The 21,907-nt window shown below is 40.6% G+C and overlaps 1 protein-coding gene across 1 annotated transcript; it reads right to left on the minus strand.

The window, feature by feature from the left end:
- Window positions 1-13,878: 13,878 nt before the first annotated feature.
- mych (myelocytomatosis oncogene homolog) lies at window positions 13,879-19,204 on the minus strand. The gene is made up of 3 exons (XM_079684398.1): window positions 18,963-19,204; window positions 16,808-17,356; window positions 13,879-14,540 (listed from the first exon to the last, which is right to left on the minus strand). The coding sequence occupies exons 2-3, from the start codon at window positions 17,343-17,345 to the stop codon at window positions 13,933-13,935; spliced, it is 1,146 nt and encodes a 381-aa protein (XP_079540524.1). The 5' UTR covers window positions 17,346-17,356; window positions 18,963-19,204; the 3' UTR covers window positions 13,879-13,932.
- Between the last annotated feature and the right edge of the window lie 2,703 nt (window positions 19,205-21,907).

The following is a 21,907-nucleotide window of genomic DNA, read 5'->3' on the forward strand; positions in this document are numbered from 1 at the left end:
CACATTAGCATTATCATTGCACTCACTCTTGTAACTTTAAGACAATATAAAAATACTTATATAAATACATAATATATATAAAATAATGTATTACATTATTGCCTCTGCATTGGATTATTAGGACAGGGTAATAACTTCATAATGAACTACGTCTGAAAGCAGAAGTCTGGGCAAATAATTGCAAGTCTCTTCAGTGCGCATGTCACAAAATGAGATGTATTGTGGGACATGTAGTTTGTGAGTTTAACGTGCTTCTGTAAAGTGGCATGTAACTGTATAATAAACATTATATTCTTTCAGAGCTCTTGTGGGCCACATTAATTGAAGTTGCAGGCCGGATTTGGCCCACGGCCTTGAGTTTGACACCTTTCTTAAAGGTCCCATTTCATGGCCATTTCCACTGATCATAATTCCATTTTTGAGGTCTACTAAAATAGATTTATATTGTGCAATTTTCCAAAATCACTTTGGTTTGTCATACAGCATCTCTGTAAACTACGTGTATTCACTGAATTTCACTCTCTGCCTTTAACGGCTCGTTGTAGCTCCAGTAGCTCCAGCCCCCACCCTCCCTGTGAGCACAGTGTGCTCTGATTGGTCGGGACGTTGTGAATCGCGCTGAGCTCCGTGGAGGTGTGGTTTCCTTGTTTAGCGATACACAGCGAAACACAGCCAAACTCATCCTGAGCACACACAAAGCCACAGCCGAAGTAAAAACAATAAGTGTGTCTTGATATTGAGTAAGAGAAAGGTTGATAAACGCTGTGAGAATGGGTCTGCAGAGAGAATGGGTCTGCAGAGGGAATGGGTCTGCAGAGAGAATGGGTCTGCAGAGAGAATGGGTCTGCAGAGAGAATATCACCGCGATCCCAACTGTCTGTTATCAGCCTGCAGCCAGGGAGGAGAGATCAGCAGAGCTGCCTGCACTGAGTGTGTGTGTGAGGAAGTCCGTGGATTGGTCAACTTGGACCAATCAGTGGGGGCTTAACGTAACGGCTCCGCGGAGGTAAGGTAACGGCTCCACGGATTGGTCCATTTGGTTCCGGGAAAACGCATGACATCATGCGGTACCCGGAAGAATCAATGGACAGTGACGTATCTCCAACGAGGCGTTTTGGGGAGGTATTTTCTGTGTTAGAGTTTTACTCCCTACAGGGTGTACTTTGTATAGGACGTACACACGGAGCCGTTTGCCCCCCCAGGAGCGTTCCGTTTGCAGATCTATCCACCTTGGGACCCGTTATCGTTTGCGGGGTCCGTTTCCGCGGCTCCGTTACGGCCTCGTGTGAACGAACGGGCTATACGAAAGAGAAAAGTAGCGGATACAACCGTTTGCGTTCCCGTGTAAACAGCACCTTAGAAAGCTGAAATGTGGTTAACACCAGCTGAAGAGATTTTAAGAAAGGATCGAATGCTGATATATCAAATACCAGACCTTCATGCACATGATTCTGACTGGGGCATGGTCATGTGAAACAGAAAGGGAACTTTGCCAACTGTTGGGAGTATACTATAGTATAAAATAATATTGTGTAATAAAGCAATAGGTGGATTAGAAAAGCCCTATTGTAAAAAAGGTAAATAGACTAATTTTAAAAGTTTTTTTTCCAGTCCAACTTCCACTGAGGTACTAAAAAACTGCCACTAGAGTCTAGCTTCGAAAGGCGGTCAATCTCCGAAGCCCTGGTGTTTAAAGTGCATTCATTTACATCCTAAATAAACCTGTTTACAAAAGTACCTTAATCTCTGTATATGTCTGTGGTCAACACAAGCTGAAGGGATTTTAAGAATGGATCCATATACCAGATATTCATGCATTTCATTCCAACACCATTTTTCCATTTCTTTATGCACTTGATTCTGTGCATGTCATGAAGTATACTATAGTATGAAACAGTATTGTGCAATAAAGTGGTAAAATGTCGCTTTATGGAAATAAAAACAACAGCACAGAGAAGTGAGTGGACAGAGGTGTTGGTAAAACACTTTGCAACATGATCCAGTTGTTTGAAGAATCCTCCAACACCCTTATGTCTATAAAACCAAACGTTTGTTTAAAGGATGCGGAGGTGTGTGAAGCGACAGCAGTGCCTGCAAGGGTAAACACACACACACACACACACACACACACACACACACACACACACACACACACACACACACACACACACACACACACACACACACACACACACACACACACACACACACACACACACACACACACACACACACACACACACACACACACACACACACACACACACACACACACACACACACACACACACACACACACACACACACACACACACACACACACACACACACACACACACACACACACACACACACACACACTTTAAAAAGGGTCAACTGGTAGATGTGAAGTGATCAATCAGACGCTCATCTGGCAGCTGCTGCACAGAAATCAACTCGATCAATACGGGGAGGTTAAACACTGATCCACGAGCCTTGCAGCAAAAAGTGAATTTAAATGAGGTTTTTTGTTTGACTCTTATTTGTTATGTGGTTATTTTTGCCTGCTTGTGCAAAAAACCCTCATATTTTCCCTCTGATATTTGGCACCTGAACTTTTGAAAGAACATCGATAAACATTCATCTGTTTGCATCTTGCTAATTACTTATCTAATATATCATATTCCATTTACTTGTATATAGACTCTTCTTGCACTATTTTATTATACCTCCTATATGTTGCACTGCTGGAGGAGCCTGTGACTTCAGTTTTGCATTGACATATCTAAACTGTAGCTAAGGAGCAAATGGAAATAAAGCCTTGAGTTGAATTGAACCACATTTCTTCTCCACTTCTGACGTCTGTAGAAAACACTGAAAACATTTTGCACTGTGAGTGTGAAGCTCTTCACCTCGGAGGACCTTGGCAGCAAAATGCATTCATTTCGTGATACTAGTTTGACAAGAACCACTGCTCACATATTTACACTTTGGCATCACCTCAGGCCACACACACACACACACACACACACACACACACACACACACACACACACACACACACACACACACACACACACACACACACACACACACACACACACACACACACACACACACACACACACACACACACACACACACACACACACACACACACACACACACACACACACACACACACACACACACACACACACACACACATCACATGTTACTTGTTAGAGGCTTTTATCCAAAGCGACTTACATACTCAATACTGTGGGCAACCCCCACAGGAGCACTTCAATCTTGAAACTTGAAACTCAGGGTCCCGTGCTGGTGACAGAGCGCTGATATAATCTCCTCAGTCTGTTAACATGAGTCTCATAGCAGGTGACGCGCAGACAGGAAATGAACCTCGAGGGAATCTCATCTGGAGCAAAGGCTTCTGGGTAATGGGTTACAGATGAGGGGGAATGTAGGGCAGCTGCGTCAGTTTTCATGAATCTAGAAGTTACCGGCTGTTGAGTCACATCCAGGCTAAAAGTGGACTTCACTTCTCGGCGTGATTTCATGGAGATGATGACGGAGAACAGCTGCATCACACTGGCAAGACTTTAATCACACGTGAAATTTGAACACTAAATCCAGGACAATTTGATATTGTGCAGAAAACACGCGGGAGAAGAAGAGTTGGACGAAGCTGTTGTCCATTAGTTCTGAGAAAGTCAATATACCAAAATGCAGATTTTCCACGTCAAATTTTAAAGTGATGCCAGAAAACAATATTTCTGTTCCTCAAAAACAGGATGAAAACCTAATTGTGGGGGATTTAGACTTTTTAAGATTTGTATTATATTTAGATTAAACATTTTTAGATTTATATATATATATTTTTTTTTTTATTCTATTTAATGTTGTTATTTTTGTCCGTTCCTATTGTGTCTGAATGCAAGACACAATAGTAATGTTTTTAATATCGCTTCCTTTTCTTTGTTCCTTTCTTCTACATTTACATTGCTACATGAAGCTAAATGCTACCAGACTAGAAGCTATACAAAGCTGTCTAAAGCTAGCCATATTTTGATGTAGAGTAGCTCAAATCTGATGCTCTGATATTTCCACAAATACTGTGTGTTCTTATGGAAACTGTACATTCAGAAATATTCAAAAAGTACTGGTTTTAGTGGTTTCTTTGAACATTTTGGCACTATTTCTTGCCACCAGTCATCAAATCCAGCTCACTACGGCGGCATTCCTGTGTTAAAAAACCGAAGCTTCTGAGCCATCTTTCCATTTAGGACTCGAGTGTGTGTAGGACTGTGATTCAGTGTGTGTGTGTGTGTGTGTGTAGTATTGTGGTTGAGTGTGTTTTCAGAGTGTGGTTTGGACCGAGTTGTGTTATAACCTTCTCTCTCATTATTTCCTGCAGAGTACAGGGAAAAAAAACATGGCCAAACTCAGCGTCATGTCTCATCTTTCTCCCTTTTTTTTGCTTTTCTCCGTTCCTCTCCATTGTTCCTCACCTCTTTTCTCATTTTTTCCCCCTCTCTCCAGTGCATTACTTTTCCATTTTTCTCTGCCGTGATGAGGCGAATCAAAATGAATGAGTCAGTAAATCTAGGTCACTGAACCACATGAGAAGCCAAAAGAACACAGCTACTGTACGCCCACACACACACACACACACACACACACACACACACACACACACACACACACACACACACACACACACACAGCTTGGTCTGTTACAGTTTGACTTTAAAGTGACACTCCACCCAAAATCTAACGAAATTAAATACTCTGCCCTGTGGCTCCAGATTCTTTTAGTTTCCTCCTTCCTTCATCGAGAGCAGCAGCCGTGCTCAATTTATGTCACTTAGAATACATTCCAATAAAGTTAAGATGGTTAATAAGTACAGTAAATAAAAAGAGACAGAGAGGCCATTCATTGCTCCGGTTTCTTTGCTAACCCAATGCATTTTAGAAAAAGATGTCAGAGATTATTTTCTGTGCAAAAATCCAATGCAACAATCCCATTGGCTTTTTGTGAATGGAGCACTTGAGGCTACAGACTCACCTCCTCACAGCTGATGGGAAAGCTACAAATCCATTTGCTTTTGCTTTTTAAAATGTCTCACAAACATGCAGACTTATTCATTTCCTGGGTATTGTATACTTTCAAACAGGGTTAGGGTACATTTTTGTTGGGAAGCTATATTGTTTTATTTAAATCCAGTTTATTCGTTTTGTTGTTTATGAATGTTGTTAGAACTGTCTGAAGGGATTGTTTGTCTATCTCTATTGTATTTTATGGTTTTTAACGCCCGTTTGAATTACGTGTTTAAACCAGAGACAAGGCTGGCTATAATACCTCTAGCTAGCAGATGTCAATACACTGCTCCATTTGCTCTTTAATTAAACGTGACATTGTTTACATGTGTATTCCCCTCAATAAACCAATAAAGGAAGCAATAAGATGATAAACGATTGATTAATCGCCTGAAGCTCCGCCTCTTAACTCCATTTTACCAGATGTAACGCTGTATTTACCAGCGTGAGCAAGACTTCAGACCGAGATAAAGTGTGTGTATGTGTGTGTTTGCGTGTGTGTATTTAGCACATAGATAGCATGTGTGTGATTGTTTGTGTGTATTCAGCACTGTCACTATCAGGCCTCTCCCTGCACTCTTTCATAAAACAACAAACCTAATCTGTCGCTCACTCATCAAAAGGATTTTTATGACATTTGGACCGATATGTTGGCTGCTATCACACACACCTGACAGTCACATCCACATGATCGCCTTGACCTACATAGCACACACACACACACACACACACACACACACACACACACACACACACACACACACACACACGCGCACACACACACACACACACACACCCACACACATACATACACACACACACACACACACACACACACACACACACACACACACACACTGCTGCTTGTATTACTCAATACAACACTTTGCTGATTACATTCCTTCTCAGACCATAAAACAATCTTTACCTAACCTTCATCATCGTCCAAGGAAAGAAATGCAGATAACAGAAATGCACTCAGTGACTCCTGAGGAGGAAGCATGGTGGATAAAATGCAGCAAAACGTAATGACCGCTTAGTCTTTGTGTCATGTATTATTAGTCAGACCTGCCGAACCAAACACCACAGGGGAGGTTTGACCAATGAGGAAAAGAGCGAAGCTAACCTGGTTAGTACTTATAATGCTACCTATGTTCCCCTATCCAGCCAACTCATTCCTTTAGTACACTGCCATGTCTGTGCTGTAGTTCCTTTATAGCCCAACATTAGCCTCTTTTAGCTTAGCGGTGGTGACGTGAAGTCATGTGACCTTGCTGTAGTTCCTTTATAGCCCAACATTAGCCTCCTTTAGCTTAGCAGTGGTGACGCGAAGTAGGGCTGCTGAATTAATCGTATTTTAATCGCGATTACGATTATGGCTTGCAACGATTACAAAAACAACGTAATCAAAATAAAACGATTATTTTTTTATTATTACTTTTTTTTTTTTTCTTTCAGTTGAATTATACTTAAAGTTCAGGGTAATCAACTGTTAAAAAAAAAATTCGCCAATAAATGGATGTTTTCAAAGTCAATGGATAATCGTTTTTAATCATCGCAATTACATTTATTGACCCAAATAATCGAGATTATGATTTTTGCCATAATCGAGCAGCCCTAACGGGAAGTCATGTGACCATGCTGTAGTTCTTTATAGCCCAACGTTAGCTTTTTACTTCAGAAATCTGGTATAAATAAAGTGGTGTTAATATGTGGAGATCATCCTGCTAGGGAACCAGTGAGATGATAAATTCAAGGCGAGCTTACAAATATACAAAATAACAAGACCAAGAACAAGAGCATACTAATTGGGATATAGCATCAAGGCTAATCAGCAACATGAATGTGTGCATCGTTGTGTTTACATCAATAGGGTTAAAGTAAAAGTTAGGTTGGACTACTAGGTTGAAGTTATTGGACAATATTTCTCTGATTTCAATTTGTTAAAATGTTAAGATGCTGGCTATATAATCATCCAGGGGAAAATGCTCTACTGTTGTTGCTTCATTTCCATTCCTCCCTCAATTTAAAAGATGGTCTTCAGAAATTAAATGTTCTGTTTTGTCATGTTTTTCGACTAGGCTGTGTTTCATTGTGCAACCCTGTATTGGTAAATGAAAGTTAATAATCCTTGAATAAAAAACTCAGTTACTTTGTTCTTGCTTTGTACATCCTAAGGAATGGGGTGAATGAGTTGCTAATGGATCGGAAACAGAGATGCTAATACAGATTTGATCTATTCGAGGAAACGGATGTCTGATAAAAACTATGACGCCACATTTATAAATAAAAATGTAATGCACGCAGCTTCAACGCGCTACCAAACTCCAGCTTTTGTAATTTATTTGATTGAAAGACTCCTATAAGCGGAAAACATGTGTTTGGGAACATAAATCCACACCATATGAATCCACTATTAAAGGTGGGGTAGGTCATTTTGGAGAAACCAGCTCGAATGCGCTAGAATTTGAAAATACACAGCCGGAAAAAATCTGCCACTTCCTTCCAGAGCCCCTCCCCCAACACACACGAACGCGCACATGACCAATGAGGGCACGAGATCAGTTTGTGCACAGATGGAAGGCTGACAGGCAGGTAGGCCATCCAGTTACTTTAGCCGGCTCAGATGATTGGTCGTGCTTTTTACAGCGCCATGGCTTCCACAGATGACTTTTCTTTATGGATTTGTTGTCAAAGCTCTTCAGATATTCATTGCTATCGGGATGTTAAGAGCATTCCATGGAATATAACAACAAGTGTATCTCGAGCCGGTTTCTCAAACTTACCTACTCCACCTTTAACTTAATCCGCTAAGTGCAACGTTTTTAGGGGTTTCAATGGAACAAATTTCTCCCCAAACACATTTTCTTTTCTACCCTTATTTATACAGCACAAAAGCTTAATCGACACCTTGTAAAGACAATGAGCAATAACCCACAGGGATGTTATGAGTATTAGTGAACACTGAAGCTCTGGCTGTTGAACTAGTAAAGCAAACGGTTTCCAGAAGGGAATTTAAAAGAAAATGCCTACTCTTCACAGGAACGAGATAACACAGCATAACACCATCACACACACACACACACACACACACACACACACACACACACACACACACACACACACACACACACACACACACACACACACACACACACACACACACACACACACACACACACACACACACACACACACACACACACACACACACACACACACATGGACTGAGTTCACATTGCACAACTCATCTACCTGCAGAGGCCTCACACTTTGCCCTGAGAAACATTCACATGTCTCACACCTGGGAGATCTACAGATAGGGGCTGGGATTGACCTGTCATTTGGGATATTATATCAATGTTTCATACGTTTGGTTATATAACTGCAAGGAAAAATACTACAAGCAGTAGTTACACATTATCACAAACAACAATGCAGCTTGGTTAGTGTTCCTAAGCTTTAAACTATTAAGCTAATAAGCAACACAGTCTCACGGCATTTTGTGTTATAGTGACGAAATTAATCTATTGATTCGTGTTCACCAACAAGATTTCCCCATTTTTTTCGTGTCACACAGAACGATTTTAGAAGCAATGTATTTCTATTGGTGGTATGTTTTCGTGCCTGCACCAAATAATAACAAATTAGAAGGAAACAAATATTTAAAAAATACAGATTTCAGTATTCTGAGGCTCTGAGCCATTTCTTTTCCACGCCGACGGCAAAAAAACTCAGACATTATACAATTTAAAATAAAAGGGATAGGGTTAGGCTTAGGGTGAGATATTGAGTAAGAAGATGTTTTTATGAACCACACAGCTTCTGGTATTCCAAGAACCGACCGGACAAAAAGACGTGGTGCTGGCACGAAACATACTACCAATAGAAATACATTTCTTTGAAAATCGTTCTGTGTGACACGAAAAAAAGGGGCAAGTCGTGATGGTGAACACGAATCAATAGATTAAATTAATTGTGTGACAATAACACGAAATGCCGTGAGACTGGGTTGTAATAGGTGGTGCAGAGATGACGTATTTTTGTAGGCCGACCCTGGACCAAAGCCAATGGAATTTTTCCATTGGATTCTGGAATATTGCAGAAAATAATCTCTGTGTTAAACAAACGTTTACGATACTTTACAAAACTACACGTTTCGTTCAGTAGGATAATCTCCACATATTAACCACTTTATGATTTCTGAAGTAAAAAGCTAATGTTGGGCTATAAAGGAACTACAGCACGGTCACATGACTTCACGTCACCACCGCTAAGCTAAAGGTGGCTAATGTTGGGCTATAAAGGAACTACAGCACGGTCACATGACTTCACGTCACCACCGCTAAGCTAAAGGTGGCTAATGTTGGGCTATAAAGGAACTACAGCACGGTCACATGACTTCCCATCACCACCGCTAAGCTAAAGGTGGCTAATGTTGGGCTATAAAGGAACTACAGCACGGTCACATGACTTCACGTCACCACCGCTAAGCCAAAGGAGGCTAATGTTGGGCAGGATGACATTTAGTCGCCTCATTTAGACACTTGTTAGCAACTGCCGTGTGGAATGGAGTATTTACTGATGTACTTTATGTTGTAGAATAAAAATCTCTTCAGTTTGTGTAAACCACAGACCTTATTTCTGGATAATGACCAAAAACACATTCAGAAAACCATTGACCTCCTGGCCCGGGAACAGGAAGTAATTAAATGCTGAGTCAGGTGTTGACATTGGAGATACTTAAAAGCCTAATGAGTCACAAGATGATACATCAAGATTCCTTCTGATTGTTTGGAAATAGTGTATGCTCTGAATCATTTAGTCACTTACAGTGCTTTGCAAAAGTATTCACCCCCTTGCCATTTTTCCTATTTTCTTGCATTAAAACAAAATATAATATAATATTTTTGGGGGGATTTTATGGCAAGACCCCAAACAATGTCAGGCAAAATTGGTGAAGTTAAAAAATATTAAACATTTTAAAACGTTAAAACAAATTAAAAACTGAGAAGTGGTGTGTGCTTATGTAGTCACCTCCTTTGCTATTTAGCCCAAACAAAGACCTTCAGAGTCACACAGTTATTTAAATAAAGTTCACCTGTGTGCAATCAAGTGCCTCTTTATCTCCGTATATATACACCTGTTGTAGAAAGCCTCCGTCTTCCATACCACAGCAAGTGGAATTTCTAAGCAAGAAACCGGCACCATGAAGACTAAAGAGCTCTCCAAACAGGTCAGGGACAAAGTTGTGGAAAAGTATGAGAAAGGGTCGGGTTATAAAAAAATCTCACAAACTTTGAACATCACGAAGCACCATTAAATCCATTATTTTAAAATGGAAAAAATATGCCCTCCAACACTCTCACACCGTGGAAGGAGAGCATTGATCAGAGGCAACAAAGAGGCTGAGGATAAGGTAAGCTCCACAGCAGAGAGAGGAGAATCTGTACATAGGACCACAGTACACTCCACAGAGCTGGGCTTTATGGAAGAATTGCAAAAACAAATAAGAAAACATGTTTGGAGTTCGCCAAAAGGCATGTGGAAGATTCCCCAAACATGTGGAAGAAGGTCCTGAGGTCAGACGAGACTCAAATTGAACCTTTTGGCCGCCAAGGCAAACGCTATGTCTGTCACCTCTGATCACCCTCAGAACACCACCCCCACAGGGAAGCAAGGTGGTGGTAGCAGGATCATGTTGTGGGGATGTTTTTCATCGGCAGGGACTGGGAAGCTGGTCAGAATAGAAGGAGTGATGAATGGAGCTAAATACAGGGAGATAGTTGAGGAAACTGTGTTTCAGTCTGCAGGAGATTTGAGGCTTGGGCAGAGGTTCACCTTCCAGCAGGACCATGACCCAAAGCATACTGCTAAAGCAACGCTAGAGTGGTTTAAGGGGAAACATGTAAACGTTTGAGTGGCCTAGTGAAAGCCCAGACCTTAATCCAATCGAAAATCTGTGGTATGACCTAGAGATGGCTGAACACGAGTGGAACCCATCCAACCTAGCAGTTTTGCCAAGAAGAATGGAAGCAAATCCCAGTGGAAAGATTTGCCAAGCTTATAGACACATCCCCCAAGAGACTTGCAGCTGTTATCGCTACAAAAGGTGGTTCTTGTCACATACAATGCCTCGCTAAAGTATTCACCCCCTTGGCATTTTTCTTGTTTTATTGCATTAAAACATTTAATTAGATTTTTGGATAATTTGTATTATTTGATGTGCACAACATGCCTACAACTTTGAAGATACAAAATATATTTTTTATAGTGAAATTAACAAATAATAATGAAAAAGAAAGAACATGAGGGTGCATAACTATTCACTAAAGTCAATACTTTGTAGAGTCTAAGCTGAGGCCGAAATTAGACTACAGTTTTTTCTCAACAGAATAAGCTAGCAGTTTGTTTAAAAAGGCGGGAAAACTACTTTCCCCATGTGTCACGTTTAACGGCACTTGTTTTGATCGATTTTCTGTGTACGTTCTTTCAATGCATTTGTCTAATAATCTGCCATGTTTGGCCCATTTAGTATGATTTAGCAAGGGACTACTGAACTGTAGAGTATTATATTGTTTAGTTGGCTCTTTGTATTACTTTACTATTAAAATACCAAAAAGTGCAACAGTTTTCCAGTTATTAACTGTATAAATGTGTGTGTGCGTGCAATAAAACCACAAAGACTTCCCAGCTCTCATTCATTCTTTAATTACGACAATATTTAGAAAAAAAGTGCTGCTTGGTAAAGGATAACATTTCTTTTCAATCCTCAAATTCAAAATGAAAGAAAAAAAAAAAAAAGCGACTAAAATAATTTATGATACAATAACAAAAATATTTACATATTCTTTTAAAAGTCTGTACAATATTTAAACCAGAAAAACGTTAACATTGCAGTACAGACTGCAGCCGGCTGGAGGTAGGTTTTCATCATGCTAAGAACAAAGAAATCATCATCGTCGCTGTCTCGTTGAAACCTCGTTACTTCAGAACATGGTTAAAACTCCAAGGAGCTGAAACGTCCGAGGACAATATAAAACTATTGTTAGAAGACGACGTTTTAACCGGACAGCGACATAAAAAACAGAATTAATTTTCAAGGCAGAACAGGTTTTTACCATTTCAACAAAACACCTCTACCTCCATTTACAAACAAACATCATACTTTGCTGTCTTGTTAAAACCACATATTGACTTCAGGAGGCAGTTATTTAGAACCTGAAATCCCATCAAAATGGGAAATTGAAACATTTGCTCCCCTTGAGGTTTGAGGTTTTAACCAGACAGCGACATGATCCAACAGGAAGTGCTGAACAGAATGCATTTCAAGGCAGAACAGGTTTTTACCGTAAAAAAACTAAACACCTCAACTCTCATTATTCCCAACAACCAGGGTCTGTTCAAGTACACTCGAGGGAGAACTCAATTCATAAAAAAACTAAAACAGGATGCATTTTTTAAGACATTTGACAAGACAAGCAAATGTTTACCTTACATTTGCACATTTCACAACAAAGACAGCACGTTAATGGAGAGAACATTGGCAATAATTGATATTTAGCGTTACAATAGCATTCAGTTAAACATTCAACCCAATTAAAGATATTTCAGGCTTTTAAATTCTGCCAAGATGAACATGTACAGCGTTCAATTTAACTTTTAAATGGTGGCGTGTCCGTATAATAAAAAACAAGTTTAATTGGACACAAAATGACGCTGTTTAACACATGGGAGTGCTGCTCAGCGGCTTCCATTCGTGAAACCATGGCCAATCTTATCTTTTTTAAATGGTGTTTTTCTCACGACAAGTGAAGTTTCATGAGGTCAATTTTAGATTAATAGATCTTTCATTTGTCAAAATGCTTTTTAAATGTTCACTTGTTTGCTATAGAAGTAAATATCACAGTATTGTTGTTCGTTGCAGCGTCCTCTGAACTTTAACCTTTGAATATCAGGACGACACCGGTTTGTCTCCGTTTTTTTGCATTTGAAAGAATCTTAATGTTTTTTTTTTATCTCGACTTTGGCTGATTTGCTACGAAAGCACGACTTTAGGTTCACCTCCCCGGGTTCAGTCTCCTCACAATAACCTGCATTTTTAATATGGCTACCTTTGAGTTTAAACAAAATACTTAAATACAAAGTTATTCCCATGTTTTCAACTTGTGAAAAGAATCCGAGCTGAACTTAAGTGGAGCATTGTTATTACTACAGTATTAAACCTGTTTTAAGTTCTGTCATTAACCTGATAACAGAGTGGTGCTTCAGCCTGAGGCCAAACGGCACACTGAAAAACGCTCGTTTCTGATCGGAAATCATTCAAAAAGCATTAGATTTGGGATTAAATTGGAATACACAGAAGTGCATTTGACCAGAGAACTTGGAAGCCAGCATCAGGCACCTGTCAGAGCGGAGGGGTCACTGGTTAGTATGGCTATAAGACGTCCTGAAAACACAACATTCAAGTTTCATTCAACTCCTGAGCTGACGTGGCTCCCAGTTTCATGGCTTCTGCACCCCAAAAAGTAGATTCCAAAAGAAACGATAGACATTTTTTATAATAGTCTTTCAGTGTGCGTTCAGCCAAGCTTTAAAAAAATAAAAAATCTGCTCGCTTTGTTATCAAAAACCCTCCTACTCTCTACAACAGTCAGCCGTCAAGGCATGAGAATAATGAGTTCTGAGGCAATGAGTGTGTTGTGTTTCCGTTGGCAGCATGTCTGCTCAGTCCAGCGCTATCTTTGCAGCATGACGCCATCCTGTATCCCTTTCTGTGTACCCAGTCTCTCCCTCCCCCCCCTCCCCACCCTCCCCTTGCATTGTCACTTAAAACAAACTCAAGATGGCTGCCTTTTAGCTTCGCAGCCTCTCTAACCGAGTCTTCAGTTGCTCCTGTTTCGCCCTCAGTTTGTCTCTCTTGGATTGAAGTCGATGTCCTTCATCTTCCAAACCGTAAATGCAATCTCTCGCCTTTTTCAGGATTACAACCTTTGACGCCTTGTCGTTGTTGGAAAGTTCGGGCACGTTGTCTCGCAGGTGAACGAAGCAGTTCTTCAGCTCGTTTCTCCGCTGCCTCTCCATGACGTTGTGCGTTCGCCGCCTCTCCTCTTCATCCTCCGTCTCCGTGGAGTTTCGTGACGAGTTGCTGCTGCTGCTGCTATTGTTGTGATGATGACTGTGGCTGTGGTACCGCGACGAAGAAGAAGACGAGGAGTTTCTCGACGAGTGATGATATCGGGAAGATCCGTCGCTTCCTCTCGAGCGTTTATTGGACGAAGGTGGCGGAGAGGCGGGACACGGAGCGGCGTAATTGTGTTGCGATTGGATCTCAAAGTGTTGGCGCTGCTGAGCTCGTTGTTGCTCTTCCTGTTTCTGCTGACGGGTGGACAGGTCGGCCAATGAGGCGCGAGGGGAGGGGCTTGAGGAGCACCGAACCACCGTCACCACGTCTATCTCCTCCTCTGTAACACAAGAAGAAGAAACGGGTTAATATAAGATAGGACTTTATTTATCCCGAAAGAAGTTGGTGTGCCAGTTACAAAAACAATGTATGATAGTTGTTGGATGAGTTTACACACTGTGGTAACTTTATCCGCTGGGTGATGGCGACACGACATTTTAAGAAGCTAACACCAATAACAAAAGTGTAGACACTGTACACACTAACACACACCAGGCAGCCATTAACGTGCTCTAATTGTTGGAAAGTGCAATTAAGTAAAATAGCACAACGAAAAGCTAAAACTTTTTATATTTTCTTATCAGATTGTTGTGATTTTTATTTAAATTATTATATGTATCCCGTTTTTATCTTTAAATTTAAAGTCTTATTAAATAGTTTTAATTAAACTTTTATCTGCTTATTTTATTTTTTAAATATTGTTTTTTTTAATTATTTATAATTAATTATATTCCTGTTTTTTTTGTGTGATTGTTATCATTTTATTTATATATTGAAAAGTATTATAAAGTAAAATAGTAGTTGCATTAAAAGCTAATACATTGTGATTGTTTATAACCGGAAGGCGGTAAAATGAGTGGTCAGGAGTTAATGGATGTAGCCGCAAAGTATTACCGCCAAACCTGAGTCACACACACACACACACACACACACACACACACACACACACACACACACACACACACACACACACACACACACACACACACACACACACACACACACACACACACACACACACACACACACACACACACACACACACACACACACACACACACACACACACACACACACACACACACACACACACACACACACACACACACACACACACACACACACACACACACACACACACACACAATTATCCAGCTTTAAAACCTCTCATGTGTCAGTCGGTGACTTAAGCCCCGCCCCGCTGCAGATTACAGATGGGCGTGGCTTCAGATAGACTGTGGGCGGGGCTTACAATAGACTATGGTCTGGGCTCAGAGCCACTAAACACTAACTGGGATTATCAGAGGAATGCTAGAGATCTGAGAGGAGCGTTCACGCCGTTTAGATGCTGCAGGATAAGAAGATTAACCTGGAGCCAAACACTTACTTAATGCAATAAGGGGAGCGCCTTGTTAAAGGTTAAGATAATTAAGGGCTAAAGACTCATAATAGTATAAAAATACATTTATTAGAATTTATTCACATCTTTGACCTCTTTTTTTCTTTTTTTCTTATCTTCATGTATTTCTTTGTTTATTGTTTTTACTTGTACTTGCCTTTATATATTGTTATTTTAACTTGTATCTGCTAATTCAGTTTTTATAATATTATTGTTATTTATCATTTGGACTTTCACTTCCTTTTTAAAAATCTAACTATTGCTTTGACTCGCTGGGGTTGTCATTTTGGTTATCACTACCCCCTTGTCCTGTGTTCCCCTCTCATTGCTGACCCCTGGATTTCTTGTTGTTACTACTTACTACATATGTTGACAAAGGGCACTGTCCCTTTGTTGCAACATAGTAAACTGATTTCCCTACAGGGTGAAGGAAAGCTTATCTTATCAAATGAACCCTTATCTCACCGGAGTCGCTGGATGAATACGTGGATTTGTTGTTATCACTTACTACTGTTATATGTTGACCTACTTTTCTTTATATTGTCTCTACATAACTTTTTCCCATGGATACTTGAAATAAATAAAAGGCAGGGCATCATAGATCAGCAGCTCTGTCCCTGTGTCGTAACAAAGTGATTTCCCTTCAGGGATAGATGAAAGCTTATCTTATCTAATAAAACCTTATCAGAATCAGAATACCTTGAATATGTAACTTTTGAGAGGATTTAAGGATTCAAGGGGTGTTATAAGGTGAATTCTCACTGGATGAATAATAATACATTTAATTTGTACATATCTAAACTGCAGCTATGTACAAATATCTACACTGCAGCTATGTACAAATATCTACACTACAGCTATGTACAAATATCTACACTGCAGCTATGTACAAATATCTACACTGCAGCTATGTACAAATATCTACACTGCAGCTATGTACAAATATCTACACTGCAGCTATGTACAAATATCTACACTGCAGCTATGTACAAATATCTACACTGCAGCTATGTACACATGATAATAGAAGCAACTACTTCTTGAATAAGTGAGTTTTGTTGAAGGATTCAAGAGGTGTTGTCTCACCAGAGTTGCTGGAGGAGTACGTGGATTTATTGTTATTGTTATTATTGTTATTATTATCTCACCAGAGTCGCTGGAGGAGTAGGTGGACAGCTCCCCCCCGGTGGAGCCGTAGTCCGACGTGGCCTCTCCGGGCTCCATCAGGTTCTGGCAGTCCAGCGTGGAGCCGGCGATCTCCTCGAAGATGGAGGTGTTGATGTCGGAGAGCAGCGGGCTGGAGCCCAGCATGGAGGACACCAGCTTCTCCTCCAGACTCTTGTCTCCGGAGAGGCACTGCCACAGACAGTCCTCCCCGCCCTCCTCCTCCTCCAGGGGGGAGCAGGGCTCTCCCACATCCCCCTCTTTACTCTCCTGGCTGTGGAAGAAGTCAGAGTTCCAGTTGAGCTGCATGTCGTGGTCCTCCAGCAGGATGTCGGACACGTAGCTCAGCTGGTCCTCTTTGGAGAGAGGCTTGGTGCCGCCCAAACCCGGCTTCATCGGAGGAGACTGAGGGGGCGTCGGCAGACTCTGTAGGTCCTTCATCAAACTCTGGCAGAACTCATCGTCAAATAACAGCGGCTCTGTGTAAAGCCAGTCCTGAGACTGGGAGAAGCTTTGAAGCATGTTGGCAGGATCTGAGGAAGAAAGAGGTAGTGAGGGGTTAAAATCCAGAGTGTTGAAATGTAGTAATCCGAGTTGTAGTGAAAGATTAAACCAGTTCCTCCAGACTGAGACCCGACCCCACTGTGAGCCACTCTTTATCAGTGTTTACATCATCGTAGCCCCGCCCCAAAATGCTCCCCCAAAATCCCCCACAGAAAAAACTTTTAACACCCTCCCATCCATGTGACATAACAGCAACAGCTGGGAGACCAAACCTAACACCTCTTTCCACCCTGGAAAGTGAATAAAAAGCTTCCCCGGCTACCTGCTGGCATGGAAAGCAAAACCCTCAGGGTGGAAAAGGAGGCTTTTGTGTTTTCCCGGGACCCATTGCTACCGTTTCACAACTTATTTGACATACTAAACCTGCTTTGCTCGGCACAAAGAGGGTAGTTAGCATTTAAAAAGCTCCAAGCGCTAACCAGTCAGGACATGCTGCTATAAACCATGCTTTCATAATAATAATAAAAACGCTGTAAAAGCCTTAAATGTAACCAGTAAAAGCTGTAAGTGGAGCAGGCTGAGTGAGGGGGAAATCCAGTGGTATTCCTATGGGGTCTTATGGTATGTGCATGTATAGCAGGCAGTGTGTGAGAACAAAGCAGCAGTGTGTGTGCTGCAGACAGCGAGTTAAAGGCAGCCTTTATGTAACATGGCAGCCTGGGAAACCTGAGCCAACAACCTCAAATACAGAGCCGTGTTATACAAGACACTCAAATATTACTAATTAAGTGTTAATGACGCTATTTACGCACTACTTAAACCCAACACTAAATCAGTGTTGATCCCATATGAAGGCATTCCATCAGTAGGCATGAGAGTAAAATGTAAAAAAATCTCAATTCAGGTTTAAAGTTGATCCTGTAAAGATGTATTTATCATGCTTTTAACCAGTGTACACCTTGTGTGTATTTCTGTAATAAATCAATGTGTGTACGCGCTTACAAGTGTCGCATTTACTCCAAATGTAATGTAAACACGTGGAAAATTGCACAATTCTCACTGTTCCTCGATGTAGATTCACTACAGCTGTATACATCACGCCGACTGCATGCTTTCCAGCAGTCTGCGTTAATACGACACATGTGCACACGGTTTACAAGTGACGCATTTACTCAAAATGTAAAATAAAACGTACAATTCTCACTGAGGTTTTTCTTTGTGCAGATTTAACTCTTAATAAATCACACTGACTGCATGCTGTATCACCACTTCGTGACAACATGTGCACATTTAAAACACGATTTAAATGAATTTACAAGTGACGCATTTTACAAAAAAAACATGTCAACAAGTTTAAAGTATCTGCAATGTTTCCTTTGTAATAAAACAGGAGCAAAAAGCAGCGGATTAATGCAAATGTGCACCCGCCCTGCCGGTCTTTAAACCTCACATGTGCAAAGCATGGTGTCCCCACGTGAAACCGGCTTTTCTTCCACCACGTACCACACACAATGCAGATTTTGCAAGAAAAGCATGCACACTAGCACACTAAACACGCATTTATAAGCTGATATGAATGCCATATTAGTAGAATAATATACATTTTGCATTTTTTTATCATTTTGCACGCCTTACCTTCAATTGTCCTTACAGGAGAGAGTCAAAATGCAGGAAAATGGAAAAAAGACAACAATAGAGAAACCCGTGCGTAAATATCCGCGGTAAAATCCAACAAAGAGAGAGAGGAAAAACTACAAGTGTCTTCTGGGGTGAGATTTTCTGCGTGTAAAGTTAAAGAGAGAGCAGGGCAGCATGGTATTTCCTGACAGGATAGTCCCTCCGCGCAGACACACACAGAGTAGGTGTGGCTCGGCGGAGAATGCTTCATATATATCCCTCCACCTATGTCCTTCCGCACCAAGCAAAACCGCGCCAAAACAACCAAATGAGCCAAAAACCGACCATGACATCCAAATGTATCACCAATATGTGCGTCATCGATTCCTCTTTCGATTTAATCCTGGCGGAAAAAACACGCAAAGGGGCACATTTGGTTAATACGCATTGAAGTAAGGGACTATTTCGCGGAGGGATACGGTGCAGGGTGGGATTCCAGGAAAACGGTGGCGCGTAAAGTTAGGACACACGTGGATTGTGAGAAGAAGCCGGGTGTCTCACTGCCTGTCTCACTGCCTGTCTGTCTGTCAGATATATCTGTGTTATTTATGTGATTACATAGAATACATAACATTCCCCAAATGAATGCATGCCATTCTGCCACTAAGTAAAATATATTAAAACAACTTTTGAAGTCAGATTTTATGAAGCTTAGTTTGTGTTAACATTCACATATAGAAACCAGGGTCACTCGCTATAATCTCCTTTATGATAAAAGGCACAGAAGATAGACTTTCTCTCCGTCATTAGTGAGGAATGTGGGACTCACAGTACACCGGTTTGGTATTTGTATGGCATGTTGAAGGCAGGGATTATGTTTTCTCCCCCTCTGTACCTTTATAGTAGTGCTCTGTCAGTGAGACATTCAGCAGGTAGACAGGAACATGCTTTGAGAGCCACGTTGTCCACTATTTCTTGCAGGGGTGTTTCACCATCTCCCCCTAACTCCTCCTCTTACTACTACTACAACCACCAACTATCTCAAACTGTCAGCCACACGCTCTTAAAGCAAAGTCATATGCAATGCGCTGTTAGTTTAAGCTTTCAGACACTTATTTCAAGTTTACTTAACTGATTTTGTACTTGTGCATATGATTTATACTGTGAAATGTAATTTGTACACATTTTAAACACACGTTCTTTCTTACATTTTTCTGTCAAGCTAGAAAGAAAACCCCATATTTGACTCCACGCATGACTTATAAGATAGTGCATATAGGATTTTGTGCAGTGAAATTGAATTTGTATGCCATTTAAACATGCTTTTAATATATTTTTTTACATTTGTCTGTCAAACAAAAAAAACACATATTTGAGTCCACAGATGACTTAAAAGATAGTACATATATGATTGTATGCTGTGAAATGTTATTTTTATGCCATTTAAAACAATTTCACAGTGTTTGTTTAGAATCTTTCCCATATGTTTCTGTTAAACCTTTAACAAAATCATTTTTCTAAGTCCACAAGTCGACTTTTAGGATTGTGTACTTTGATTTGATGTTGTACAATGTTAAGTTGCATGCAATACATACACTGTTTGTACACTGTTTTACATTTTACAATATTTGAAGTGTGTGCATTTGTCTTTTTGTCCACATATTTGAAAATGTTATTGTTCAAACCTTGGGAAAAAAATCTCTTTTAAAGACAATCACATGCAAACAAAAGCATGTTAAATAAAAATAAAAGCGGTATGTTATAGTAAAGCTTTGTGCATTGGGATGAGTGAACCCTCTCTGATACCGCAGCGTTCCTCCCTTTTTTCTCCCTCCCATTCCTCCTCTTCCTCTAGCTCCGCCCCCTTGCAGATCGTCTCTTGCCTGCACGTTTCATAAGGGCACGTGCAGAGGCTTCCAGCCAATCAGAGCGGAGCCTGAGTTCACTTGAGTTCTCCTTGTAACAGGAGCACTTTGCTCCTACCGACCGAATACAATCATTCACATCCAGCTCTTTAAATATATACACACACGCAAATATATATATACACACACAATATGATATTTGTGAATATGTACATTCATGTTATTTGTATTATTATTAATATATATTATTATCCCTTTGTATTCTCATGTGTTTATTTGTTTCTGTCTAATTATGTTGTTGCTATTATAACACATGCTTTCCCTACTAGGGTCCATCTTAATTTATATACATTCTTGTAATAATAACCTCTGCTAATTTATGTTTAAATGGTAAAACAGATGCATGGAGTTTGGTCCACACAGAACAAAAGGCTGGTGACTTCAGCTCAATTACAGCCCTGTGTGTCCCCATGCATGTGAACACACAGCTCCTGCATGTTTGTTGTTATGCATGCAGAGAAACAGCTCTTTGAGAGATAATCACAGTTAGGGAGTCAGTCATATGGAAACTATTTCTGCTGAGTTTAAAGTCTCTCCACATTTCCACAAACGGGGGGAGCGTAATCCTGCAAAAGGGATGAAACCCGGCGCTGCATTTTTTAAAAAGTGCCTCCTGTTCCCTGTTTGGTTGGTGGCTCCAGCAGCTGATGGAGGGCGGCACAGAAAGAAAAGCTCCCAAAGAGATATAAATGTGGGTTAAAGTGCCCCCTACAGGCGGCTGGCAGACACATGACCTGGATCCACCTCTCTGAACCGAGACACTGTGTACTATTTCTCTCTGGATTCATCTCTGACTAACACACCATTACATTAAAAAGTGCATTTTGCATGATAATAAGAGGCCTTTAAATCCACCCTGAAAACAACTCTAATCACAATCAGAAGTCCTTTACTCGTCCCACAGAGGATGAACATTGTTACAGTAAAGTATAGATAAAGACGAAGCCCATAGTATTAATAGAAACTATTACAATTTACAGAAGTACACATCCAGGTACATTAGTAAGTAATTAGGTCCTTTTAATGGCGTTACCTTTT

Source organism: Notothenia rossii, assembly GCF_949606895.1.
Source record: "Notothenia rossii genome assembly, chromosome: 5".
Classification (NCBI taxonomy): domain Eukaryota; kingdom Metazoa; phylum Chordata; class Actinopteri; order Perciformes; family Nototheniidae; genus Notothenia; species Notothenia rossii.